Consider the following 24,017-nt stretch of genomic DNA (forward strand, 5'->3'; position numbering starts at 1 on the left):
CATGGGGGACTGATAAACTCCAGGTTTTCTCAGACCTAGAAGTTAACCTGCGTTGTGTGGTAGATTTTTATGAGGGAGGGAAACAGAAATTTTTTTCCAGCTCTTTCTTCCCAGACGAATTTAAAGTTCTTTTAGTTTTTCAGTCTTCTCTTTGGATCACCTCCTTTCTCTCAGTGTCTCCTCAAAAAGAGTTATTCGAGTCCACAGACAATTAAATGACTCAAGATCCAGCTCTGTATCCTCCTTTAAATTGCATCCTCTCAACTAGCCACCCCCACCCCAGCCAAACAAGGGACACCAGGAAAAATCGGAGACGGAGGCTGCCTGAGAGAAGGTGAGTAGAAAGAAGAAACAGGACAGCTTAATAGGTATTGGCTGAGTAAACTGGCTAGTGCTTGCGTTTGGGCTCTCCCAGGTGACGAATGTTCGGAGGGCGAGCTGACTTGGCGAGGCTGTGCTGGCCGGCGTCTCACCTTGTGCTTTGTACCCAACGGGCAGCAGCTCCAGCTCCCGGCCCGGGGCGGTGGGAGGGTTTGTGCTTTCCTTTCACTTTCTCAGGCCACCAAACCTGACACCTAGGGACAGAACTACAGTTCCCACCTCACAGCGAGGCAGGAGGAAGAGGGGCGCTGAGGACCGAAAAGGAAGACAAGGAGAGAAAAAAACATTACCCGCCGGCAGAGTGAGAGAGCAAGACAGGTAAGCGACAGGTGAACCAGGAAGGTGGAGGCGCGGGATGTGGGTTGGAGGGGTTGGCGGGTGGACACTGCGCCTTTCTCCTTGCAGGGTGTGTAGGCTAAGTTAAAGGGGGCTATTGTGGAAACTCTAAGGACTTCTTGGGGAGTGGGTGGGACACGGAAGGAAGATTTCATCTCAAGTTACAGTCATAAGACGCCGGAAGTGGAATGGCTTTCTTTATTTGAAAAGCCAGAGGGGAAAAAAAGCAGTTTGATTGTATCTCTTGTCTGCTAGATGATTTAGCCATAGGTGATTTCAGAGGCACCCCAGAGAGGTATGGGATCTTTCTTCACCATTTAAAGCTTGAGGTTTTCACATACAGATGGGATATTTTAATTTGTGTGATGATATAGACTTGTCCTTTTCTATGACTTTAGAGAAAACCAAAGAATAAAACTAGGGGAAATGAAGAAGTCAGGAGCACATCAAATTTAATCATCAAATGGAATAAGATTTCCCGTACTTTTATGAGACATTTGATGAGGAAACCCAACACAATATCCTATGAAGAACTGTGAAAGGGCCTAGGGATATTTGCCTTGAGGGGATATGCTTGCTGCTTCAAATATCTGATGGGCTCTCATGTGGCATAGGAATCTACTGAGTCCTGGCATAGCACGAGTGTCAACAGACTGAAACCCCAGGGAGATCCATTTCAACCCCATGTGAGTCAGAGCTATGCACACAGCATGGATTTTTTCAGGAGATAGTGAGTTCCTCCTGATCAAACATATTGAAGCATAGATGGATATTTCAGCAGAGATGCTGAAGGTGGGAATAAAGTTTCAGGTGAGTGATTGTGTTGAACAACGTTTCCCAAACCTGGCCGGTCATCAGAATCACCTGGGGCGTGTGCGCATGTGTGTGTGCATGTTTTTAAATATATTTAACAGTTCTGGGATGGGCTCCAGGAATATATATTTTTAATTATCTCCCCCAGATAATTCTGATATAATCAGTTTGGGAAACACCATCACTAGAAACTTTAAGTTAATTTCCAGCCTATGGTCAAGTATACCATAAACATTCTAACCATAGTTTTCCTTTTGAATATTCTAAAAATCCTAATTTCCTACTCAAGAAAAATTAGGTGCCAAGCAGAAGAAAAAGGCCATGTCCTCCTCCCTAAACTGACTTCTCTGTCCAGTCTTGTGGTCCTTGCTGCTGGTTGCCTGGACCTTCAGTCTTCCAGTAGTTGGGAGTCTCCCTCACCATGTGAAATGGAGATAGGATGACAGTAGGCATGTCTTCCAACCGATGAATGGCAGGTAAAACACTCCTGTGGGCATCTCCTCTGCCATCCTGCTCTCCAGGCACTTGACGGAGCATGGGGCACCTGGTCTCTAGTGTTGACTGTACTGGGCCCAGCAGAGAATGGCAGTAGAACCTCTTCACTTAGAGGGTACCCCTAAAGTAATGTCAACCCACTAGGGCAGGTGTGGGCTTATGGGGCAGCTCCTTTGTACCTGACCAGTCATTAGTATCCTTCTCCCACGAGGATGTTAGTGCTATAAAGCAGTGACCTCCCTCTGTCTGTTTTTTTTTTTGTGAAGAAGATCAGCCCAGGGCTGGCCCGGTGGCTTAGCGGTTAAGTGCACGTGCTCCGCTGCTGGCGGCCCGGGTTCGGATCCCGGGCGTGCACCGACGCACCGCTTCTCCGGCCATGCTGAGGCCGCATCCCACATACAGCAACTAGAAGGATGTGCAGCTATGACATACAACTATCTGCTGGGGCTTTGGGGGAAAAAATAAATAAATAAAATCTTAAAAAAAAAAAAAAAAAAGAAGATCAGCCCTGAGCTAACATCCATGCCAATCCTCCTCTTTTTGCTGAGGATGACCGGCTCTGAGCTAACATCTATTGCCAATCCTCCTCCTTTTTTTCCCCCAAAGCCCCAGTAGGTAGTTGTATGTCATAGCTGCACATCCTTCTAGTTGCTGTATGTGGGACGCAGCCTCAGCATGGCCGGAGAAGCAGTGCGTCGGTGCGCGCCCGGGATCCGAACCCGGGCCACCAGCAGCAGAGCGCACGCACTTAACCGCTAAGCCATGGGGCCAGCCCCAACCTCCCTCTGTCTTGTCCTGTCCTGTGCTGGGCCCTGAGTGCCTAGAATAGTGCCTGGCACCTGGTGAGTGCTCACTAAAGAGACTCTGAATTCCTTCTTTTCTTCTTTGGTCCATTCTAGGTGGCAAGAGCCATGCAATTCTCCGGCTCAGCCAGGGCAGCTGATGAGAACTTTGACTATTTGTTCAAGATTATCCTCATTGGGGATTCCAATGTGGGGAAGACGTGTGTGGTGCAGCATTTCAAATCCGGGATCTACACAGAGACACAGCAGAACACGATTGGGGTGGACTTCACTGTGCGCTCCCTTGAGATCGATGGCAAGAAAGTGAAGGTCAGAGGGGCACGGGGTTGGCACCGCCTCTTTTAGCCAGAGTTCCTAACACTGAAACACATGCCTGAGGAATAAAAGATTTAAATATAAAACACGAAATCATAAAAGAATCAGAAAAAAACATGGGAGTATTTATTTTTATCATTGTGGAATGGGGAAATCAGCCTTTTGAGTAAGAACCCAGAATCCATAAAGGAAAATATTGCTCAATCATAACTATGTAAAGGCCAAATTTATACCTTTGTATATAACGATATAAAGGTCACATTTCTACATACTCAAAAATACCATAAACAGAGTCAAAAGATGAATGAAAAACTGGAAAGAAATATTTGCAAGTATGGGACTTAACAAAGGGCTAATTTCTTTAATGTGAAAAGAGCACTGATAAATAAGAAAAACACCAACAACCAAATACAAAAAGGAAGCAACTCACAGATTGGACAAAACTGCTCTTTCACAGATTTTATCAGAACCAGCTCATAAACTATGTCATATAAAAGTGCCCGTCCTCACTCATAATTAAAGAAGTGCAAATTAAAATAACAGTGAGATACTATCTTTTACCCATTTGATTAGAAAAGAAGTGTTGGTGAAAATGTAATAAACGGATCTTGTTTGGGATCCTGATTAAATGAAAACAACAGTAAAAAGAGATTTTGGAAACAATCAAGAAAATTTTTATACGGTCTCGGTATTAGATGATACCAAGGAGTTATTGAAAAGTTTATTAGCAGTGACAATGGCATTATGGTTATGTAAGAAAATGTCCATTTTTATAAGGATGTATATTGATGTAAGTAGGGATGAAATGAAGTCTGGGATTTGCTTTAAAATAATACCTCAAGGAAATCAACAGAAAGGGCTAGATGAAGCAAGAGTGGCAAAATCTTGATAATTATTGAATCTGGATGATGGATATATGAGGGTTCATTGTTTTATTCTCTCTAGTTGTATGTATGTTTGAAAACTTCCTTTTAAGAATAATTATTATAGGGCCGGCCCCGTGGCTTAGTGGTTAAGTGTTCGCGCTCAGATGCTGCTGGCTGGGGTTCGGATCCCGGGCGCGCACCGATGCACCGCTTCTCAGGCCATGCTGAGGCCGTGTCCCACATACAGCAGCTAGAAGGATGTGCAACTATGACATACAACTATCTACTGGGGCTTTGGGGGAAAAATAAATAAAAAAAATTTTTTTTAATGTTTAAAAATAAAAAAATAAAAATAAAAATAATTATTATAAATAGTGTGAGAGTATGAAGAGACAGTACCCTCAGATACTGTTGGAGGGTGTATACATTGGTGCCACTGCTTGGAACGGTAATTTGGAAGATTTTATTATGAGAACACTCCTAAACATGAACAGCTGAGTGGTCTTTTAACATCTAAAACAGTACAGCCAATGCTATCACCTTTGTCAGTGATATGATCAATGGGCAGACTCAAAAGATAAACCCCAAAATCTGGACGATGGATGATTGAGGTGAAAAGGCAAAAGAACACCAGACCCCAGGACATTAGAGTCACCTCTCCAACTCAAGCGTCCCTTGTGTGGTGGCTCCCAAACCTGAAACCACATCCAAATTACCCTAGGAAGCAAGTGAAAAATAAATTCCCGGGCTCCACCCCAGACCTACTGAATCTAGATATCTAGAAGTGAGACCAGGAAACTATTTTTCAGATGACTTAGGTGAGTGAGTTCCCATCAGGTGTGGGAACTCCTCATCGGATCCCCTTTTCTGCCCTTCTCCAGATGCAGGTGTGGGACACCGCTGGCCAGGAGCGCTTCCAGACCATCACCCAAAGCTACTACCGCAGTGCCCACGCAGCCATCATCGCCTACGACCTCACCCGGCGGTCCACGTTCGAGTCTGTTCCTCACTGGATTCACGAGATAGAAAAATATGGAGCAGCCAACTTGGTCATTATGCTGATTGGTATGGCGTTTTCAAAGCGTTTAACTTTTCTTTACTGGTCCCCTGGGCTGATGCTCAGCGTTTTGTGTGTTTCTGATGGCAGTGGAACCTGAAATCATAAAAGTGCAAGTGGTGGACGGGACCTCAGAAAGCATCTGGCCCAGAAACTCCCATCAGATTCACTTGAGAATGAGAGTTGGGTGGTGTGAACTTGTTAAGAATGCAGATTCCAAGGCCCCACCCTAGAGTTTCTCATTCCGGAGACCTGGATGGGGCCCGGATATCTAGATGAAGGCACACCCCAGCTGATTCGATGCACGCATCTGTGTAGACCACACAGGAAGTACTCTGTAGTCTGAGGTTCATAGAGTCAGAGGTACCCAAATCCCCAAGGGAGCCACTAGATGAATGTAACTGACTACACCCTCGAATGACTTCTTACACCTGGTAAGATCCTAAATGAATCTTAACAACAAACCACCATTAAAATTAACAGCAACTTCAACTACACAAAGTGAACTCACAGCTTAGAATGTGAGCAGTCCTGCTGCACATTCAGAAGTGTAGTGTTTCTGTCACTTCTCGAGAGTTTTAGTTTTGCCAACAGAGTTGCCTTTCCTCCCACTCCGAACTACAGTAGGCTGCTTAATTTTGGCAAGTGATTTAGGCCTTTGCTACTTAAAGTGTGGCCTGTGGACCAGCAGCATCAGTGCCACTTTGGAGTTTGTTAAAAGTGCAAGATCTCAGGCCCCATTCCAGACCTGCTGAATCAGAATCTCATTCTAACAGGATCGTAGAGAGATTCAAATGCAAATTAAAGTTTGCAGAGCACAGGTCTAGACGGCTAGCTATCAGACTGAGAAAGAGCTAAATATGCCATGTTTAATGGGTTATTTATCCATGGACAAGCATATCCTGGCCCTGTGGCAGGTTACCCTCTGAGCCTTAGTTTTCTCATCTATTGGAAGCAACTAATACTTTCCAGAGCTGTAAAGATTTAGTGAGATAATGTATATACATTGCTTAGGAGTGCCTGGCACATAGTTAAGTGATTAATAAGGGATAGGATTTGTCTCTAGAAGATTCATTTATTTGAAGGAACTAACTCATTTATGTTCCTTTAATAACGGGGGGCGGGGGGGGGCGGCGCGTGGTGAGGATACAAGTCCCTGGGATCTGGGAAAAGCCAGCAGTCAAGCCCCAGCCAGAGCAGGAACCAGACCAGAGCCCAGCCACCACTGACAAGCAAGAAGCTGGAGACCCTCTCAGGGCTGGGCTCTGTGAACCAGCCTCCTTGCCCTCCATTGTGCCTCTGTTTTCTCTACCTCAGGATACCGGGGCCTGCCACACTCTCTCACCCCTGAACCCTCCCTCACGGAGTCTCTCGAAGCATCCTCCCCCGCCTGCTCCCGTCACAATCTCCTCATTCTCTCAGTATCCACTAGCTCACGTTCCTTACAAAGGGAATTCTTCTTTTCATGGCAAAGCCTGGCCCAGGCTGCCGGGAAACCTAAGGTCGGGCAGGCCTGGGATAAGGTGCCCACCCTGGACCAAGCAGCTGGGCCCTGACGGAGGAGGCAGTCACAGGATGCAAAGCCTGGCTGCGGATGGGCAGTAGAAGAGGTCATTGTCACACCTAGCTCATGTATTATTACTATCGTGATTCCAGAAAGGACTTGTTATTTTAGAACCGTCTTTTTCCTAAGTCTTTTCTGTTTGATTCATAATCTAGCCCCTATCTCACGCGCAGACTTGAAGAGAATGCTGCTTGGGAACGCATTCTGCTTCTCCTAACTTAAGACTCAAAGTCATTCTGAGAGCCTGGACTGGGCTCGCCCCTTCCTGCCGCATCAGATCAAAAACCCCAGGTTCCACAGTCTGCTGCCAAAGTCAATGCCCTTCAAATTTAGTCCTCTTGTTTTCTCAGAGGGGCTGTGTCTTGTCCCATATGGCAGAAACCAGAAAAAAGAGACTAATGAGGCTGGGAGGGGGCTTCCACATGGAGAGCAACTCAGCTCTTTTGGGAGGAGTGAAATATCTCATTTCTCCTCTAACTTCCCACCCGAAGGTCCCCTTTGGGACCAGAAACTTTTGTGATTTGACTTTTGATATAAAGAACAGTTCCTCTAACGGCAGAGTTCAGAGCTATAAAAATAAATACTGACCCTGAAAAGAGCTATATTTCTTCTTCAACAACCACTTGTGTGAAGCACCAAGGAGGACGCTGGCCAAGGTTTCCAACACCCTTCGCGACAGTTGCTCCCTGACAAGCAGGGCCGCACCCTTGAGGCTGGGGGACGGCATAGTGCTAGGAAGATGCTGATGACAGGTGACATTTACTAAACACTTAGTAGGGTCCAGGCACTATTCTGAGTCCTCTCCTGGGTCACTTCATTTAATCCTCCCAGCAATCCTAAGAAGCAGAGACTACTATCCTCATTTTCCAGATAAGGAAACCGAGGCATCTGGAGGTTAAGTATCCTGCCAAGTAACTCGGCCTAGTTACCTACTGACAAGTGAGGTGGGATTTGAACCAGGCCAGTTGGTTCACAGAGCCCCTGTGGGTTCAGTTCCTTTCCAGCTACTTTTTAATAGCTGGTTAAGCCAGACAGCCGCCCAGAGCTCCCAGAAGCTCTGGTTTAGGCAGTGTCTACATCTACTCTAGTGCCTGGACAGTGGGGTCACACAGATTTGGGTTCAAATCTCCCTCTCTGGGGGCCAGCCCGGTGGCACAAGCAGTTAAGTGGGTGCGCTCCGCTGCGGCGGCCTGGGGTCCGCCGGTTCGGATCCCGGGCCCACACCGACGCACTGCTTGTCAGGCCATGCTGTGGCGGCATCCCATATAAAGTAGAGGAAGATGGGCATGGATGTTAGCCCAGGGCCAGTCTTCCTCAGGAAAAAAAGAGGAGGATTGGCCTTGGATGTTAGCTCAGGGCTGATCTTCCTCACACACACAAAAAAATCTCCCTCTCTGTCCTTCCTGTCTGAACTTGGGCTTGTGACTTACTCTCTAAATTTCTACGTCCTCATCTATAAAACTGGTACCTACTTCAAAGATACTGCTGAGTTCAAAGGATCAAATAAGGTAACACACATGAAGCACTTAGCACAGTGCTGAGGCCTCAGTAAAGGGAAGCTGTTGTTTTCTGGTAGAGCAGAGATGAGAGACTCCGCCTGAAGAGCTGAGCCTCCATGACCCCCAGGGGAGGCAGGAAACCCACCAATGGTGGTAGCTCCCAGAGAACAGATGCATCGGTGTGAATAACACGCATCTCACTGAGGGGAATGAAGCCGTTCTCATCATACTTGGGGTTTCCACAGGAAGGTGAACTGGATCTCTTTTCTCTTAAATTTACACGCTTCCCAGGAAACACTGAGGCAGGTCTTCCTCAGGGGCCTTGAAGCCTGCAATGCAAAGCTGCCCTGCCTCTGGGGTTCCCTCCCCTCAGAGCTATCTTTGGAAGACAACACCCTTTCTCCGCCCAGGCCTCCTCCTGGCTCTGTTTTCCAGCCAGCACCGTCCTTAACTACTAATTAGTCTGCTGCAGAAACAGATGGGGCAGAGGAGAGCAAGAAACGCCAAGTTGTTACAAGATTTCCAGGCATCTCACACAGTTTCTGTGGTCTTTACTCCCTAGTCTGTCTTTCGTAACAACCATCTCTGCCTCACTTCTTAATTCGTTCTAAAAATGACCCCAAAGATGATCTGGACATGTCCCCAGTGTCCCAGTTTATGATGTGTCCAATCCCAAGGACTGACACAATGGGTCTTCCTGTTTTCTCACAGTGGCCTCCTCGCCTTAATCTAGAAAATTCAAATGTATTGTTCCCTCTCGGAAGTGTCCCCGCCCCTTTCACTATATTTTCCATTCTGTCTCCACATTTCTTCACAGAAGTGTCTCTTGCTCTCTCACGAGTTTACCCGGACCCAAGCCGCCACTTCACCACCACACAAATGTCAAAGAAATGATTGTGCATTGATTTGTACTCTTCCTCCGGCCGTTCACAGGAAGCCCAGCTCCTCATAATGTCCCTCTGTTTAAAATCCTTGGTGGTCCCCCATGGCCCTCGAGATAGTGCACGAATTCCTGAGTTTGATTGATAAGGCGCCCTGCTGTCTTCCTGGAGGTGACTGGCTGATCTTTTCCTCACCCCCTCTGCTCTGTTCCTGACCTCATAGCTCTTCATACCCTCCACCAGAGTAAGGGTTTAGGAGCCACCTTCCTTTTGCACGTTATACTGGACTTTCTGTGTCATAACTTTCTTCAGTGTCTGATATTTGTCCCCTTAGGACCTCAGGCAAACCTTCCACTTAAACTCGTCGTATTTACAGGTCCCCAGTCTCTCAGCAAAAACTCTTAGGGCCAAAGATTTCAGAGTTCAGAATTTGTCAGATCTTAGGAGGGCGCATTCTAAGTTACATAATACCCTCAGCAGGATCTGGGCCAACACCCCATGGTCAAATGCATTAATATTTATACACTGAAATGTATGAATAGTCATACAAAGCAGGTTGAATAAAAACTTCAAATGGCCAGTTTAGAGCACATTTTACCATCAGATGAATTACCAAAAAACTTAGGGGTTCAGAGGTTTTTGGATTTCAGAAATGTGGATGAGGGATTGTAAACCTGTACCACTCACGACTTGTACCATTCACCTGGTCGTTAGCATATATTATTTCGCGGCCTGTCTTGGATCGGCAAAGTCTCAGATAGCTGTTTAATTGTCCATGTGTCTCTCTTACCTCCCTAACAAAATGAAGAACCCCTTCCTTCGGGGTAGAGCCCATATATCTCTGGGTGTCCAACACAGAACACTTAGCACGTGAGGACTCAGATTGCGGGCATCAAGCACACAGTTTCTTTCCTCCCACCGGGTGTCCTGGCTCATCCTGAGGTGCAGCCAGCAGTCGCTGGGAGGCAGGACAGTGGACAGTCAGTGCTGTTAACCTTGTGTGGCGATGGGGCAGGTGGGAGGAGCAGGTCATATAAGTCAGAACCAGTACGACCCGGCCCAGAATCCACAGATCAAAGTGAGGGATGCGAGGGGCAGACCAGACTCCTGGCTCAGGGATTCCTACTCCCACAACACCCCTTCCTCCACCAAGGGGCTCCCACACCTTTCTTCTAGAAGCAGAGCTGTGCCCTCAGCTGGAACCACACTAGCTATAAAAACGCATCTAGTTTTCTTGAAGGTATCTGAATTAGTTTTCTGTGGCTGCTATAACAAATTACCACAAACTGGGTGGCTTAAAACAACAGAAATGTGTTCTCTCAGTTCTGGAGTCCAGGAATCTGAACTAGTATCACTGAGCTGAAATCAAGGTGTCAGCAGGGCCATGCCCCTCTGGAGGCTCCTAGGGAGAATTTGTTCACTGCCTCATCCAGCTTCTGGTGGCTGCCAGCATTCTTTGGCTTGTGGCTACATCACTCCGGTGTCTGCTTCTGTCTCCACATCACCTCCTCTGTGTGTGTGAAGTCTCCCTCTACCCTGCTCTTATAAGGATACAGGTGATTTCATTAGGGCCCACCTAGCTTATCCAGGATTATCTCCCTGTCTCAAGATTCTTAATCACATCTACAAAAACCCTTTTTCCAAACAAGGTAAGATTTACAGTTTTCCGGGATTAGAACCTGGTATCCTGGGGGTCATTTTTCAGCCTACCACAGTACCAGAAGGTGGTAATGTCCACTGAAAAGATTCTTGGAAAATCTTATTTGGGGATAATTATGATCTAAGTCTAGCTTTGTCAATGAGCAGGTTGGTGACTGTGACGCTGGGAAAGTATTTTTTCAATCTTTTTTATTGGGACATATAAAGAAAAGTACACAGGCATTGATTTATCACAAAGGAGACCCTTGTGTAAATACCACCTGGGTCAAGAAAGAGAATACTGCCAGCACCCTCTTCCCAAGCTCCCCTTCATGCCCCTTTCAATCCCTGCCACCACCACCCCCTACCCTGCCCTGCCAAAGGTAAGCATGTCATGACTTTTATGGTCATCACTCTCTTACTTTTCTTTATCATTTTACCACCTAACCCCACATCCCTAAGTGCTAGTTTTATTTTGCTACTGTTTTTGAACTTTATATAAATGGAATTATACAGAATGTTTTTTTTGTCTAAGCTTCTTTCCTTCAACGTTAAGTTTATGAGTTTCATCCACATTGGTGCATGTAGCTGTAATTTATTCTTTTGCATAATTTGTATAATATTCCTTTGCGTGAATACACTACAAAGTATTTCTCCTTTCTGTTGGTGATGGACACTGGAGTTGTTTTCAGTTTGGAGCAAGTAGGGAAATTGCTGCTCTGAACATTCTTGTATATGTTGATTGATATACATGTGCACACATTTCTCGTGGGTATATACCTGGGAGCAGAATCGCATGGTCTTGCAACTCTAGCAGACAGATAATTTCAAACCACTTGTCAAGGTGGTGGTTGGACTCTGTACTCCCACCAGCAGGGTATAGGAGTTCTAGTTCTGCATCCTCCCCAGCACTGGCAGTTATCAGTCCTTTTAGTTTCATGCATCCTGATAAGTGTGTCATGGTATCGCTGGTGGTTTGAATGTGCGTTTCCCTGTTCCTTAATCAGGTTGGCCACCTTTGCATGTGTTTGTTAGCTCTTCGGATATTGTCTTTTGTGAGGAGCTTTTCAAGTCTTACGCCCATTTTTCTATTTGCTGTTTGTCTTTTTTTATTGATTCCTAGAAGTGGCTTATGTTTTCTGGAAATAAGTCTATGTCAGTTTGGGTCCTCCAGGAAGATGTCAGGACAAGATTAGATAGACCTGCAAGAGATTTATTGGGAGAAGTGGCTGTGAGGGATGACGAGGAGGGAGCAGAAGGAGGTAGGGAGACTTTTGTATGAGACGCAGACCTGCCGCTGGGAAGGAGAGAAGGGAGGAAGGAGGATCAGGTAGGAAGAGTTGGAAAGCTTCATTCAGCCCTGACTGAGCCAAAGTCGCCTGACAGAGGAATGGAATCCCGCCCCCTGCGGGCTTGGGCCACATGAGCGTCCCCACCATGGCGGGAGCAGCGGGGCAAGCGTGGCCTCTGGACTAGCATGGTGGTGGGTTGAGGGGATAGCAGCTGGGCTGCTGGCACCTGTGCTGCCTGTGGCAGGTCCTCTCGAAGGAGGCCAGAGCCCTCTGTTAGTTATATGTGTTACAAATGCACCTTCCATCATGTGGGTTACCTTTTCACTCTGCTGAGGGAGTATTTTGATGAATAGACATTCTTAATTTTAATATATTTCAATCCATCAGTCTTTTCCTTAATAATTATTCCTTCCTGTGTCCTATTTAGGAAAATTTCCTCCAATCGAAGTCATCAAGATAATCTTATATTATCTTTTGAAGCTTTATTTATTTGTTTGTTTATTATGCCTTTTATATTTAGATCTGCAGTCTACCCAGAATTTATTTTGGTGAATGATGAGAGGTGTGGGCCAAAAATGTGTAATTTTTCATATAAAGATCCAGTTGCCCCAGTACTGTTTCTAAAAAGGCAACATTTTGCACCGCTCTCTGGTGCCATCTTTGTGTAAGGGGTACATATATTCATGAGTTTGTTTCTGAGTTTTTTATTCCGCTCTGTTGATCTATTTCGTGCATTCTCTTGGGGGTCAAAGTATCTCGGATAGTACAACGGTTTGTGGCCCTCCAAAGGGCCAGATATACAGTATATCTGTGGTATTTACAATTTCATAGGATCAACACACAAATGTTCATTGCAGCTCTATTCATAACAGCCAAAAGCTAGAATCAGCTCAGTTTCCTTCAAATGGGTGGATAGTTAAACAAACTGTGGTATATCCATACTGTGAAACACTACTCAGCAATGAAAAGGGATGAACTACTGACACATGCAACGCCCTGGATGGATCTCAAGGGAATTATGCTGAGCGAAAAAAGCCAATCTTAAAGGGTTACTTACTGTGTGATTCCATTTATATAGCATTCTTGAAATAGCAAAATTATACAGATGGAGAACAGATTAGTGGTTCCAGGGGCTGGGGATTAGAAGTGGTGGGAGGTTATAAAGGGGTAGCACGGGGGAGTGCCGTGTGGTGGTGGCACTGTTCTGCATCGTGACTGCAGTGTGGTTACAGGAACGTACACATGATAAAATTGCATATAATTACACACACACACACACACACAGAGGAGTGCATGGATAACTGGTGAGTTCTGAATAAGCTCTGCGGGCTCTACAATGTCCTGGTTTGGATATGATATTGTACTATAGTTATGCAGGAGGTTACCAGCAGGGGAAACTGGGTGAGGGGTACACTGGACCCCCTAGATACATACATATCTATCATCTATCCATCTATCCATCTATCTGTCTACCATCTATCTATCTATCTATCTATCTATCTAACTATATTTGCAACTTCCTATGAATCTACAATTGTTCCAAAATAAAAAGTGTTCAAGTTTTTCATGGGAGGAGGGGTAATTAGGAAAAAACAGTTCTAAAAAGGCTCCTTCTGGGGACAATAATGAAAAACAGGTCAAGAAACACTGGTCTAGCCCATCTTAATTACTGTAGCTTTGTAATCAGTCTTGATGTCTAGCAGACCAAGTCCTGTGGGAAAGCTATTTTACCTTTAGATTCCTGCCTCAGAGACACCAAAGTCCAGTGACTGGATGAACGTGGGGATTGAAGTGGAGAAGAGGGGGGCTGCTTTTCCTCCTGCAGTCAACCCTGGGCTATGCTTGCAAAACCGCTCACGGAACTTTCTGGGGTCATTGAAAATGTTCTATATCTTGAGGGGGACGCTGGTTACAGGGCAAATACATTTGTCAAAACTCATTGAACTGTATGCTTAGAGTCTGTGCATTTTATTGTATGTAAATTATAGCTTTAAAAAAAAAAGTCCATCATTACTCATTCCACAGCTTCAATCCAAGAAATCCTGACCACAGCCTCCGCAGCTAGACCAGGCCCCATCTCACAGTGTCCAACATTTCGTAGTTTGGGGGAAAAGAGTGAAAAGAGGAGCAAGAGTTGAAGGAAGAAGAGAGAAGACAGAGAGAGTCACTCTGGCACAGTCTTCACCTTGTCAGACTTAGAAGGAATGACGGTCCCTCCCAGCAATACAGAGGCTCCACCTGTCCCAGCCAATAAGCACACACCTTTGGCCCGTTCTTGCAGCTCTTAAAGATCTCACAGAAGAGTGAATTAAGATAGTGGCTGTTTCCATACATCAGTGGTTTCATTTTCAGTACATTTGCCCTCAATTACTGATTGTGAATGAATGCATGCATGCATATTGCTGAGTGAAAGTGTTCTTCTTAAAAACAGATTAAGTTACTCAGTGGAATACTTGCTTCTCTCTCACTCCCAGGGAACAAATGTGACATGTGGGAAAACCGGCATGTTCTGTTTGAGGATGCCTGCACGCTGGCTGAGAAATACGGACTCCTTGCTGTTTTGGAGACGTCTGCCAAGGAGTCCAAGAACATAGATGAAGTCTTCGTGCTGATGGCCAGGGAGCTGATAGCCCGCAACAGCCTGCAGTTGTATGGGGACAGCGCCCTGAACAGCCTCCCCCTGGATTCCAGTCCAGTTCTTATGGCCCAGGGTCCGAGTGAAAAGACCCACTGCACTTGTTGAATATGTTCACGAGGCCATTCGCACCCACAGAAGGCATCTCTGAAACCAAAGGTAGTCGGATATCCTAGTGTCTGCTGAGCAGCACCTCACACCCAAGTGTAGACTTGCCACTAGTCCTTAATCCTTCCCGCCTGGATGGGTGGCACTTCTGCCTCAATTCACACCAGAGGCCATAACTGCTGACTCTGAGGACAGGGGACACCACTGTCTTTCTTGATGTTGCCTAGAGAAACCAGGACTTAAGGTATGGAGGTAGGAGGGCAAGCTTTGCTCTTTTCCATCTTTCCCTGTTCTCCCCAACCCTTCCACTGTTTTCTACTGAATTTTGCTTCTCTCTTGAAGAAGAGAGTAGTGAAGGAAAGAAGAAAAGAGAACCATCAAGAGAGGGGAGAGAAGGGCCGACCCTGTGGCTTAGCGGTTAAGTACGCGCACTCTGCTGCTGGCGGCCCCGGTTCAGATCCCGGGGGAGCACTGACGCACCGCATCTCCGGCCATGCTGAGGCTGCGTCCCACATACAGCAACTAGAAGAATGTGCAGCTATGACATACAACTATCTACTGGGGTTTTGGGGGGCAAAATAAATAAATAAAATCTTTAAAAAAAAAAAAAAAAGAGAGGGGAGAGGATATTTGGAACATTCTGTAGCAATTTAAAACAGCTCAGGCCTGGAGGACGGGATAAAAGCCTGCAGTGATAAACTGGAATGCTGTTACCTTTTGTATCCTAACTTTCACACCGCATGTCTTTAGTTTGGGAAGCAAAGCCTTTTGACATAAAGACCGTAAATACTGTCTTGCCCAACGGTCAGGAGCCATGCAATGGAGATAGAATTGGTTTTCACTTTATCCTAGCTGGGCTGATTTCACCTCCTCCTAGGATGTGGGAGACGCCTACAATGTCTTTCTAAAACACCAAATTATCTGCTGGGTTGGAAGTCACTTCTGAATTGAAATTAAATCAGCTCATAGATGAATATCAAACCAATATTGACCTCGCTGTGCAGCTCTGGGTGTACTGTGTACCCTCCAGAACTTGTGAGTAATAAGCCTTGTTTTTTCAAAGTTCCCTGACGGTTGTTGTTGAGGTACATCTTGCAATCGTAAGAAACACAAGGGGGGGTCCTGCCACAACATTGGTTCCTCCGAAAGGGAAAATGTCTGTGGGGGCTCACCCCAGGCCCAGGTGAGTGCCCCCAGGCATTTCTAGCCACAGCATCGCTGTCAATAGGTTGAGATCAACACAGAAGAAATAGCCACTAGCCACGTGTGGCTATTGAGTACTTGAAATGTGGCTAATTCGAATTTGAGATGAGCTTCAAGCGTAAAATACACAGCAGATTTTGAAGACTTGGTACTAAAAAAGAATGTAAATTATCTTACTAATAATTTTTTTGTTGATTATATGTTGAAATGATATTTTATATATACTAGGTTAAATAAAATACATTATTAACATTTCACCAGTTTCTTTTTACTTTTTTCATGTGGCTACTAGAAAATTTAATATTACGTATGTGGCTCACACCATAATCTATTGGACAGTACAGTAGAGCAATGCTTCTCAAAGTGTAGTTCTCATATGTATGAGAGTGGCCTGGGGATGCTTGTTTCCAATTCCTAGGACCCCTGACTGTCTGTCTGAATCAGAATCTTTCCAGAAATCCACATTTCATCCAAGCTGGCCAAGTGATTCTCCCCCACACTGAAACTTGAGAACTACCACTATACAGAGGTCAGGTGAGAATGGGAGTACATTTTAATTCACTTCAATATATATTTGTTGTTGAAATGAACAACCTACCTTCAGGAAACATGAGGGAAATCTAGCGATATACCAGAGGAATAAATGCATCGAAGCAGATTACCCTTTTTCACATGTATACTATTGTTCTGAAGAAGGGTTTATGTGAAGCAGGATCTCACAAGCCGGATCAGGAATATACTTGTACAAGCCCCTGAGCAATATTCAGATGAGGCCATAGCAGACAGCCGTTAAGAAGGGTGAGGAAAACGGCGTAGTCAGAGGAGAGAGTGAGCAAAGAAGAAAGAGGCTGAGCGGGACGTGCGATTCACTGCGCACGCCAGTTTGCCTTCATTCATTTCTCTGCACATCAGTCTCAACCAATACTCTGAAAATCTCATCATCTTCCAGGATTATGCACTCTGGGGATAATCTTAATTAAAATATTCCTATCAACAGTTTCCATGTGTGAGAACAAGGTCACCTGAACACCAGCAACCTGTAATTAACCACCTGGGCTGCTGTTGAAATGATAATGCCACGACAGAAACCCTCAAGCACACGTGGAAGGGCCTCAGTGGAGCTTCCCCGATGAGGGCACAAAGGTCTGCTCTAAAAGGAGGCACAGGCTTTCCTGAAGCTCACCGTGTCTGTAACTGGCACTGCGAAGCTGGCTCAGGAGGCTCTGCTGTATAGCGATGGTCCCGGAAGCCTATGTGTCAACTGAATTCTGGCATTATTGTCACATCCCCCAAACTGTATAGTTGGTAACAAGTGAGTTATATGAAATTAAGTTCCAAAAGAGACATTTCGGAAGAATGAAAAAGATTATAGACATCTCGATATTTTGTCTAGCAATGTCAAGTACATTTCTATGTGTGATAAAATCTTTCAATTAATATTTCATTGTTCATAGATTGTTCCCATATCTCTTCCCCACTATTACTGAAAAGGTATATTGGTAGTAATAGTAATATTACTACAATGATAATAATAACAGCAAACACATATAGCAATTCCTATATGCCCAGCCCTTGACCAAGCATTTTATTCATCCTAACTCAATGAATCCTCTCAACTATCTTTCGAAGTAGGTACTATTTGTAATCTGTTTTTAAAATGAGGATATGAAACCCAAGAGATTAAGGTCACACAGCTAGCAAGTGGCAGAGCCAGGATTCAAACCCAAACAATCTGGTTCCAGAGCCCACTCTTAACAATTATGCTACACTCCCCCTCAGATAATGAGCAGTATCAGATGTGGGGTCCATCGTATTAACCTCTCATCACCCTCCACACACACATATACACAGCAAGAGACATACTCTCATACATCCATTTCAATATCCTCCAGGTAAAGTTGTGCAGCTCTCTGTAAAAGAAGCTGAAGTGGGGAGAAGGTCGGGGAGGGGCAGGGGTGGAGAAAGGGTGGATTGGGTGGATCGGGCTAGTCCTAGCTGACTGCAGGGGAATTACGGAGGAGCTGTGCCTGAAGTATGCCCAGCCCAGCCTGAGTACACTTCCTTCTGATCAGGGCGATGTGGAAACTCCAGTTCCCTCATAGGCGAGAGTATGTGGGTGATCCAGGCTGAGTTCCAGCAGCCTGATGCTGAGCCATCCCAGCCCGAGGGCCAGGAGAGGATGGGGAGGAACCCAGCCAGCAAGCGCGTATCAGTGCTCTGCGTGCTCCCCGCAGGTGGTTTGCAAACCTCCAGGGGACTGAGAAGAGGTGCTGGGGATTCATATCATCAAAGGCAATAATAGTGCCTGCTTCAAGTTTTCATCTTCAAAAATATCCATATGGGATCTGGTCATGAGCCTGTGCTCAGTTATCACATGAACATGTGCAAGTGCTCAGCTGATGCTCTGAGTTGGTTTACCATTCAGCAGAATACTGCTAGCCATTAAGGTGGTTTTATTTATTTTATTTTAATTTTATTTATTTATTTTTTTACCCCAAAGCCCCAGTAGATAGTTGTATGTCATAGCTGCACATCCTTCTAGTTGCTGTATGTGGGACGCGGTCTCAGCATGGCCGGAGAAGCGGTGCGTTGGTGCGCGCCCGGGATCCGAACCCGGGCCGCCAGCAGTGGAGCGCGCGCACTTAACCGCTAAGCCATGGGGCTGGCCCCTAAGGTGGTTTTTTTTTTTTTTTTTTTAAAGATTTTATTTATTTTATTTTTTCCCCCCAAAGCCCCAGTGGATAGTTGTATGTCGTAGCTGCACATCCTTCTAGTTGCTGTATGCGGGACTCGGCCTCAGGATGAACGGAGAAGTGGTGCCTCGATGCGCACCCGGGATCCGAACCCGGGCCACCAGCATCGCAGCGCGCGCACTTAACCACCAAGCCACAGGGCCGGCCCTGAGGTGGTTTTATCATACAGTTTCTTTTGTGTTTACTCTTAACCACACATTGTTGAATTTATACCCAAAAATAATTGCCCAAGACTGGAGCACCAGGAATGCTGGAGTTAAAGTACAAGTTAAGAAGGGGCACAGAATAGGTGATACTTCTGCAAAGTCACTCAAAGATTGCTCTTCACCTGATACCTCAGTTGTATTTACTTATCATTTTACTTATCAATATTACTTGCATTTACCTATTCTTATCTAGCACATCAAGATGTCTCTGGAACCAGGAAGACTACAATTTAAAGAGACCATAGAGTGATGATGATATTTCATTAGTTTTTGCACTTACTGGGAATACAAATTATCCATATGTAATATGTTAATTTTTAGAAAGTTGCTTGCAAAGAGCAGCCTGACGCCTTCTCATCTAATTTAGAAATAAAATTCCAGTTACAAAAATAAAATTTATAACATTTGTAAAAAACCAAACCAGTAATTTTTTAAAGCATGGAGTATAGGCATTCACATCAGAGCACATGTTCATGCTGCAGTTGTCTATCTATATTTTATTGTCTATTTATTTCCAAACCCAAACATGGGTTATTTTAAAAGTCAGCAATGTTTCAATATAAACAAAATAACTTAATCAGTGAACATCATTTTAAATGAGAAAAAGTCAGTATACCTGAATATAAAGAATTGCATTCTTGGTGGTAGTTGCACAGCATTGTGAATGTAATTAATGTCACTGAATTATACACTTAAAAGTGGTCAAAATGGGGCCAGCCCTGGTGGCCTAGGGGTTAAGTTCGGTGTGCTCCACTTCGGTGGCCTGAGTTCAGTTCCTGGGCGTGGACCTACACCACTCCTCTGTCAGTGGCCATACTGTGGCAGCAGCTCACATACAAAAAGAGGAAGATTGGCAGCAGATGTTAGCTCAGGGAGAATCTTCCTCAGGGGAAAAAAAAAAAGTCAAAATGGTAAATTTTATGTATATTTTACCACAATTTTAAAAAAACTAATGATGTAATATACCAAAAACCATTGAGTTGTGCACTTTAAATGGGTGAATTATATGGTGTGTGAATTATATCTCACTAACACTATTAAAAATGCTTTTAAATGAGCTCAAAAGGGCCTAAGGAGAAAAAAATTGCATTTTAAATAAATTTTATAATACAATCTTTCATAATTTATCAGCCAGAAGTATGTATTTATTTATTTTTTTGGTGTGGAAGATTAGCCCTGAGCTAACATCTGATGCCAATCCTCCTCTTTTTTTCTGAGGAAGCTTGGCCCTGAGCTAACATCCGTGCCCATCTTCCTCCACTTTATATGGGACGCCGCCACAGCATGGCCTGACAAGCAATGTGTGGGTGCGCGCCTGGGATCCGAACCGGCAAACCCCGGGCCGCTGCAGCAGAGTGCGCACACTTATTCGCTTTTGCCACTGGGCCGGCCCCAGAAGTATTTCTTTTTAACTTTAACCATTACATACTACGCAAAAACATTGAAACTATTTTTTTTAAATCCCTCAGGGAGTTACTAAGATTAGATTCTGAGTTCTGAGATTATACATTACCCAGAAACAACTGAGAAAGCGATTTATCATTTGGGGAAAAACGGTTGAGAACATCGGCTTTAGAAAAGCTGATTTTTTGTTTCCAATGTACCATTTTTAATAACTTTTTTCTTATGCTGCACATTGAGGAAAAACTTTAAATGACAGAAAAGCTTAAGAATATTAAAACCACTTGGGATCCCATGCAGAGTGACTTGCTCAGCATGATCTTGTACATGTTCTGTCTTTTTTCTACACATTTACTTTCCATAACATTTCCACAGGCACAGGATGAAGCTATTACTCAGGTAGCCCCTCAAACCTGAGTTTGAGGTTTCTTCAAAATGAAGAGCCCAGAATAAAGAGGCTGATGGATTTGATCCTGGTCCTGTAGACAGCAAAAAGGCCCTAAGGATTTTGAGAAAGGGAATTACATGACGCTGTAAGTATAAACACATGAAGCCAAGGGGTTGGGTCAAATGTGAGGGCAGGATTGTTTTCAGTTTTAGAAACTGAGAGTGAGGTGTCCCAGAGAAGACATCTGGGAGGCAGCTGGAAAGACTGGACCAGAACCTTATAAAAGGCTGTGACTGAGGGGAAAAGGTGGAGTCCTAAGGCTGGGTCTTACTGTTTTGGTGAAAACACCAGCGGGAACAGCTATTTGTATGTCTCCCTCGAGCTCCTCCACTCACTGTTGCTTCCTCCAGGGCAAGCACCACGTCCTAGTTAACTGTGTGTCCCTACCACTGTGACTTACCTACGGGAGTCGCAAGTCGCTTCAAATGTTTGTTGGCGGAATGAATTTTTAGCAGGGGTGAATGAGGAAGGAGAAAGCTCAGGACTGGGCCTTAAGGAATGCCCATAATTAGGGGGCTGGGAAAGGAGGAGCCACCACTCCAGAAATCAGAACGACTATGGCGCCAACCAGTGCCGCTCAAGGAGTGGTCTGCACACTATTCCTGGTCTGTCGTAAGGGACGTACAGAAATTGAGAACATTTAGAAGCTTTTATATCAATCTGGCATTGTTACAACATCCAATTTTATGTCTGCTGAATCCCATAATGACAACTTCAGGAATGCGCTTTGAAGGATGTTTTTTACTTCATTTTTCTAACAGTTCATTTTTATTATTTTTTTGTTCATTTTTACTTATTTTATACTTTTTATTTCACAAAAGTATTGGCCCATGATGGCTTGGAATTTTTTTAAAAAGACAAATAGTCCTTTACCACGAACACTTTGAGAAACACTGGTGTAATATAACATTCAAGATTGGGGAAAGTAGTGTTCAATTCCATCAATTGCCGTGAGAAGCCAAGGAAATGAAGAAAAGGTTCTTGTGATTCCTGAATTTGGCAGGAGTATGATTAGCGACCTTTGGCGATGCATTTGAGTCTGGCCTCTAATCGGAAGGTCCGAAGCTTCAAGCCTGCTCCCCAGCTCATCAACTGTGAAACCACAGGCAAATGATTCAGCCTCAGTTTGCTTCCCCCGCTGTAAAACAGAGATACCACTTACCTCACAGACCACAATAAGGATGAAATAAGGACTAAATGTGAAGTGCTAAGTTCACAGGCCTGGCCCACTGCGTGCATTCCATAAATGTAGTCATTTAGAAATCATGATAAGTAGGGATCCCTCGTTCAAGACTTCCACAACGAAAAAGTAGGAGAGAAATAGTTGGTAGCTAGAAACAAGCAAAGGTTTTTTAACACCGGAAAGACTACTTCTAGGTATTTAGGCTCAGGAATTCCTCACGGCTTGTGAGACAGTACTGCTAGTAATGAAAACCTGAAAATAATCTTCAACAATAGAGAATTGTTAAGTATGTTCTGTATGACTTTTATAGGTGTGGTAAAATCATTTAATGGGGGTGAAAAATTCACATTACAGTAAATAAAAAAAGAATTACAGGAAAAGTATAATTCTATGACACACAAAAAAGGGTATATGTACATAGGAAAAAAGCTATAAAAGATGTAACTATAAAGATATAAACCAAAATGTTATTACTGGATGTATTAATTTTCTTTTTTTTTTTTTAATATTTTATTTATTTATTCCCCCCCAAAGCCCCAGTAGTTGTATGTCATAGCTGCACATCCTTCTAGTTGCTGTATGTGGGACGCGGCCTCAGCATGGCCGGAGAAGCGGTGCGTCAGTGCGCGCCCGGATCCGAACCGGGGTCCCCAGCAGCAGAGCGTGCGCACTTAACCGCTAAGCCACAGGGCCGGCCCTGGATGTATTAATTTTCTAATACCGCATAACAAGTTGCTACAAACAGTGGCTTAAAACAACACCCATTTATTATCTCACAGTTTCTGTGGATCAGAAGTGCAGGCACAGCTTAGGTGGATTCTCTGCTCACTCTCACTGAGCTGAAAGCAAGGCGGCAGCCAGGGCTGTGGTTTTCATCTGGGCCTCCAGTTCTTCTTCCAAGCTCACTGGTTGATGGTACAACTCATTTCCCTGTGGTTGTGGGACAGGTCCTTATTCTCCTGCCAGCTCTTAAAGGCCGCCCACAGTTCCTTGCCACGCAGCCCTCACAGGCAATTCACATGGGTGTTTGCTTTCAGCCAGGCCAGCTGGAGCATGGCTGTTGACTTTCTCTTCTGTGACGAGCCAGTGAAAACTCTCTAATTTGAAAGGGCTCCCCTGATTAGGTCAGGCCCACCCAGGATAAGCTCCTTTTTGCATTATAATGGAACATGGGACTGATATCTCCCATCATATACACAAGTTCCACCTGCACTCAAAGGGGAAGATATTATATTTGGATAAGGGTCATGGGAATCATCCTGGAGTTCTGCCTACCACACTGGATTCTTCAGGTTTTAAATTTTCTTATGATTTTGTTACATTTCTAAAATAAAAAAAGCTATTAATAAAAACCTGTGAATAGTTAACATGTAAATGAGTACTGTCCCTTAATTTCAGTGCCTATGTTTGCCTTTCTTTTTGTAGCTGTGTTGGTACCAAAATTTGTAATGCATTGTTTCTCAAGCTGTAGTCCATAGACTTGTATGTCTCTGTGGAAATATCCTTTAGGGTTCCTAAGACTATAGGCTACTACAGCAGTGTTTTCCAAACTTTGACTATAATCCATATCAAGAAACACATTTTACATTTCTACCCAGTAAAATGTGTCCTTATTACCTGAGATGCACTCTGAAATAAACATACCATTCACTGTCTTAACTGTTGCTTGTGGCCCAGTAAAATGTTTTCCCAGCCTATCAGTGGGTCACAACCTGTAGAGAATAAATACTGCTCTGGGGGGGGTGGGTTTCCACGTCTCTACTACTCCTTACATACTCCTAGTGTATACTAGCAGTATGATTAGCAAGCAAGCCACTTAAATGCACTGATGATCTCCAACACTTAGACTAAAGCCAGAGGGTGAGAATGACGTTTTGGCTCTCTGTAATCTGCAGGACTCAAAGCACACTCTATAAGAAACTGCATTTCGTACATTTGAATCACTTGATGCAAATAAACTTCATAATTAAAGAGAAATCCTTCCCCCAAAGCCTTGAGGCCTAGGACTCCACAGGTCCACAGAAAACAGAAATTCGAGTCACAAAGGACAGCTGACAAGGGGACAGTGTGGTGAGGAGGAATGTCAGTCTGTCAGTACAGTCACCCAGAGGAGCAAGCCAGGCCCAGAAAGGAAGCCAAC

At 44.5% G+C, this 24,017-nt stretch overlaps 1 protein-coding gene across 4 annotated transcripts; it reads left to right on the plus strand.

Moving 5' to 3' along the window:
• Positions 1-386: 386 nt before the first annotated feature.
• Positions 387-16,141, plus strand: RAB19 (RAB19, member RAS oncogene family). Of its 4 annotated transcripts, none has more exons than XM_087431735.1 (5): positions 637-699; positions 1,332-1,403; positions 2,925-3,137; positions 4,891-5,074; positions 14,415-16,141. In XM_087431735.1, the coding sequence occupies exons 3-5, from the start codon at positions 2,937-2,939 to the stop codon at positions 14,681-14,683; spliced, it is 654 nt and encodes a 217-aa protein (XP_087287861.1). In that variant the 5' UTR covers positions 637-699; positions 1,332-1,403; positions 2,925-2,936; the 3' UTR covers positions 14,684-16,141. The 4 variants fall into 4 exon arrangements, with proteins under 4 accessions (XP_014643181.1, XP_087287861.1, XP_087287852.1 ...); XM_087431726.1 differs by having other exon boundaries at positions 683-699; positions 1,332-1,527; XM_014787695.2 differs by lacking the exon at positions 1,332-1,403 and having other exon boundaries at positions 387-699.
• Positions 16,142-24,017: the final 7,876 nt, after the last annotated feature.

This window comes from Ceratotherium simum, chromosome 1 (genome assembly GCF_057802395.1).
Source record: "Ceratotherium simum simum isolate JZ-2026a chromosome 1, ASM5780239v1, whole genome shotgun sequence".
NCBI lineage: Eukaryota > Metazoa > Chordata > Mammalia > Perissodactyla > Rhinocerotidae > Ceratotherium > Ceratotherium simum.